We start from the raw sequence: 4,485 nt of genomic DNA, 5'->3' as shown, positions 1-4,485 counted from the left end.
TTTTCCTAGCTGTGAGGAGCGGGGGGGGGGGGGGGGGGGGGTTGCAAACTTCAGGACGGCGTTGGTCAGGGGTTGGGTGGGTGGGTGGAGGAATTGTTTGTGATGATCGGCTGTGTGCTGAGGGTTTTCTATTCATTCCCATTTCTTGCTCAGTCACTGGCTCCGGAGAGGCACCCAGATTCCTCCGTGACGTCACGGACCATGGCAGGAAAGTTGTGCATTTAAAGTAGGAGAGGGTTTGTGTGTGTTTTGTTAACCCAGCCCCTCTGCATTTGGTGTCAGAGGGAATCATCGACAACAACAAGAGACTGGGTGGGAGGGAGAGGGGGAGAGATAGAGAGGGGAGGAAAAGTCACCAAGGGGGACAACACCAAAAATAGACTCTCCTGCTTTGTGGTGTTACCCTTTTCCTCTGCTTAGACGTATCTGTGTGTGTCTCTCTCTCTCTCTCTCTACATGTGTGTGTCTGTCTTTTTAAGAGGTTTTGCTCCCCCTCTGCTTCGAGCTGACTTTTAGTTTCATGTAGTGAACGTCCCCTCCACATTCCCACCGGGTCGCCCCCATTTGCGATGACTCTGGGATCAGAAATGACAGAGAGGTCGCTTGCTTCGGAAGAGGCGGACATCGACGTGGTGGGAGACGAGAGGGAGTCGGCTGGCCCGGGATCGCCGGGGGCCAGGCTGCCCCCGGGTGGGGGGGTCTGCCCGGCCGGGAGCCCCCAGCCCCCGGGCGCTCCCGATGTGAAGGGGCTGAAGGCTTCGAGTAAGAGCCCCCTGGTGAAACCCCCTTACTCTTACATCGCCCTCATCACCATGGCTATCCTGCAGAGCTCCAAGAAGAGGCTGACCCTCAGTGAGATTTGCGAGTTCATCAGCAACAGATTCCCCTACTATAAGGAGAAGTTTCCAGCTTGGCAGAATTCCATCAGGCACAATCTCTCCCTCAATGATTGCTTCGTCAAGATGGCCAGGGAACCGGGCAACCCTGGCAAGGGTAACTACTGGACCCTGGATCCCAACTCCGCCGACATGTTCGACAATGGGAGCTTCCTCCGGCGAAGGAAGAGGTTCAAACGCCAACAGCAGATTGGTTTATTGAGGGAACACGCCAATCTCCTTCCCGGATTCAGCTACGGACCCTATGGCTATGGCCTCCATCTCCCGGGCACTGGGCAACCAGCACTGACCTTCCATCACCACCATTGCCCCATCCCAGCTCCGGCCACCCCATTCCCCTCCCTCTCCGCCCTATTCCAGGGCACTGACTCGGGCAGGAAAGCCTTCCCACCCCCGCTGAGCCCCGAGACCCCGGTCAAAGTGGAGGCGGCCACCTCGCTCGCCGCCTTCTCCATAGACAGCATCATCTGCCCAGTCTCGCCATCCGTGTACCCCCGGACTGGGCAGCTCCCGCCGGCCCTGCCTGTCATCTCCGCCATCCTCGCCCCCTCCCAGAACTTGTTAAACATGAACTGTGAGCATTTGGAGCAGGGAGGCAGCCTGGCGAATAAAATCATCCAACTGCACAACCGGCATTACTGAGTGGATCTGGACAAGCAGGTAGGACGCTGTTTTTGTGTCGAGTCAAGTCTAACCCCCAACAATGTGTCAGACGCCGTTAAATCCAGTCCAAAAATGTGCAGATTAGGTGAGGTGACCAGGATCAATTGTCCCTTAGTGTCCAAAGATGTTAGGTTAGGTGGATTGACCATGGTCAATTGTCCCTGTGTCCAAAGATGTTAGGTTAGGTGGATTGACCATGGTCAATTGTCCCTTTGTGTCCAAAGATGTTAGGTTAGGTGGATTGGCCATGATTAATTGTCCCTTCATGTCCAAAGATGTTAGGTTAGGTGGATTGGCCATGATCAATTGTCCCTTTGTGTCCAAAGATGTTAGGTTAGGTGGATTGGCCATGATCAATTGTCCCTTCGTGTCCAAAGATATGCCTCCTTCTGCACTGTCGGAATTCTACGATTCTATAAAATCAAATGCGTGTGGGGGGGGGGGGGGGGGGGTGTAAATGGAAATAGATGAGATGTCACAAAAAGGCAGATTGAACTGTCCACTGATACCATTCAGAGCTGTAATTAGGATCGAAATCTGGAAACTTTGGCTGCTTCGTTAGTTTGGACTAATTCGCTGCAATAAGTTTGCGACCCGAGTGGGTCCTGTCTTTCTGTGTGTGTGTGTGTGTGGAAGAAACAGGGGAGACCATCCCGGGGTCTCTCCCTATTTCGGAAACTGGGCGAAAATGGACAAGGTGTAAAAGAAAATAAGTAAATGATAGCACGCCATAGAATGATCATGTTTTAAAATCTTCCCGTCTTACTGACAACTCTTCGAATTCACTCCCCACCTAACGAACTGTCCACGTGTTGTTTTTCATTCGTTCGTTTTATGTAATTTAATGTGGGGTTTTTTTTGGGGGGGGATGTGAAAGATTTAATTCGCTTCGGCTGGAAGTCAGGCAGAAAGCCATTATCGCCTGCTTCAATGGCTGAATGTTATATTGCCCCCACCTCCAATGTGACATACAAGCATAATTCTGGGGGTACTGGAATTCTGAAAGAGAACCCGAAAATGCTGGATAAACTCAAGGAGCTCTGGTAGCATCCGTGGTCAGAGAAACAGAGTAAACTTCTCAGATGTAAACGACCCTTTCTACAAGGCTGATATGAAATAGCAGGACACGCTGTGAGTAAATCATTCCAGACCTCTGTGTGACTAAGAGGTGTGACCTCCAGCACGGTGGAATCATAGGATTTTCCAAAAGTTACATTCAAGACTAGGGGGGCAATTAGTGCAGGAGAACGAGTTTGGGAAGGGGTGAGGGGGGTGTATAATCTGCTCCCCCCCCCCCCCCCCCCCAACACACACACCACCACCAGCTCACTGCTGGTAAACCCCGAGATGGAATAGTCGAAAATAATCGACTTGACTTCAGAAAATATCTGTTTATTTCCACCCAGCCTGTTTTACCCTCTACCCACCCTCCCCCCTCATCACCCCAAATCTATCATTCCCACCGTGTCTCATTCAGATTTACATTATTAGTTTTATTTGTCAATCCTGTTGGCTGGCTCAGAGTAAATCTTAGGCACGGTGAACCGATTTGCAGAGTACCAAGCAAAAGCCCCAATATTGCTGTTTAGTCAATTCCCCTTCTGTCGTTTACCACCCGCTCTGGCAACGAGAGGGTTTGGGGGCGGTTGCCTCTTGTTCAAGGTGGGGAGATGGTCGGAGGGTTACCCACTGCCACATTAACAGCTGGTCACCTCTTGCCGATCGCAGTGTTATTATACCTGGACGCAAATTAATTGGTTACATTCTCAACCAAGAACAGGCGATATTGCATTTTTGATACATCTAAATAGAGGAAAAGGTGGAGAGGTGCAACAACAAGGGGGGGGGGGGGGGGGGGGGGGGGGGGGCTATTTAAAAGCGAAATACTAGAATCTGACACAAAAATAGTGAAATGCTCAAACAAATTCAGGGTCTAAAAAGGGGACTGTTTCAATGGGGAGGTTACAAAAACACATAGGACCTTAACATCGTAAGATTTGAACATAAGCGACCTGGAAAATTTCAGGCTGTGCAACCTGTACTTTAATAGCGGGCTGTTGTTGTTACATCGATGTGTTGTGTTTTACAGAAAAAATGCCTCAGGAACAGAGAGAGAAAGAGAGAGAGAGAGAAACTCCAATCTCCATTCAAATTGTTTTGGACGGTCATGAGGAAATTAGAGATAAATAAATGGTTTGATCATTTGCATCAATACAATGTCCTTCTGTACATGAATCTGTGTAAATATTGTAATTGTAACAGCAGAGAGAGACGTGTGTTTAATTATTGATCAAGATATAACGTGATTCTCAAGTGGCACTGTCCCTGTATAAATTATTTCCCACTTGCGTCCCGGGTTTTTTCATATCTAATACACCACCTTTCCCACATGAAGCAAAAATGTATCAGCATTAAATCGTTCTGTGTCCAAAATTGTGTGTTTGATTTTAATTTCACCAGATTGTCTTATTATAGGACGAACTGTTAGTTTAAGCACTCAATTATTCAGTAAACGTCGGCCGAGTTCAGGAAATACATATTCCTTCTGACTCCCGACGTCTCCTACTCAACTTCGAAACGCCTTGTCAGCCTGTCTCAGCCTGAGTGTGTGGGTGTTTGGGACAGCTCGGGGTGCATTGGGACTGCAAGTGAGGTGGTCCTCACAATGAGTGTTTGTGGACAGGAATGGGGAGGGGGTAAGGGGGACATTGGGCGATGTGTCATACTTGAGCACAACTGCGATCTTTCTGTGAAACTATTGTCAGATTTGTAACTCTAAAAGCACTTTAAAAAATATTTCACATTTTTAGTTGTGGGGCCAGTGGAGGGGAGGGGGGGGGGGGTTATTCCTTTACCCCCTCCCCCGACACCCACCCACCCCGTCCCCAAAGAAAGATCGATTGACTCCATTTGAAATTCTCCAGGT

At 49.3% G+C, this 4,485-nt stretch overlaps 1 protein-coding gene across 1 annotated transcript; it reads left to right on the top strand.

Moving 5' to 3' along the window:
* The first annotated feature begins 368 nt into the window (after positions 1-368).
* LOC119957147 (forkhead box protein D2-like) lies at positions 369-3,992 on the top strand. Its single transcript, XM_038784913.1, has 2 exons — positions 369-1,556; positions 3,649-3,992. Exon 1 carries the CDS (start codon positions 570-572, stop codon positions 1,536-1,538), a length of 969 nt encoding a protein of 322 aa, XP_038640841.1. The 5' UTR covers positions 369-569; the 3' UTR covers positions 1,539-1,556; positions 3,649-3,992.
* The last annotated feature ends 493 nt before the right edge of the window (positions 3,993-4,485 follow it).

This window comes from Scyliorhinus canicula, chromosome 25 (genome assembly GCF_902713615.1).
Source record: "Scyliorhinus canicula chromosome 25, sScyCan1.1, whole genome shotgun sequence".
Classification (NCBI taxonomy): domain Eukaryota; kingdom Metazoa; phylum Chordata; class Chondrichthyes; order Carcharhiniformes; family Scyliorhinidae; genus Scyliorhinus; species Scyliorhinus canicula.
The sequence above is the reverse complement of the archived record's forward strand: the minus strand, read 5'-3'. Positions and strand labels throughout refer to the sequence as shown.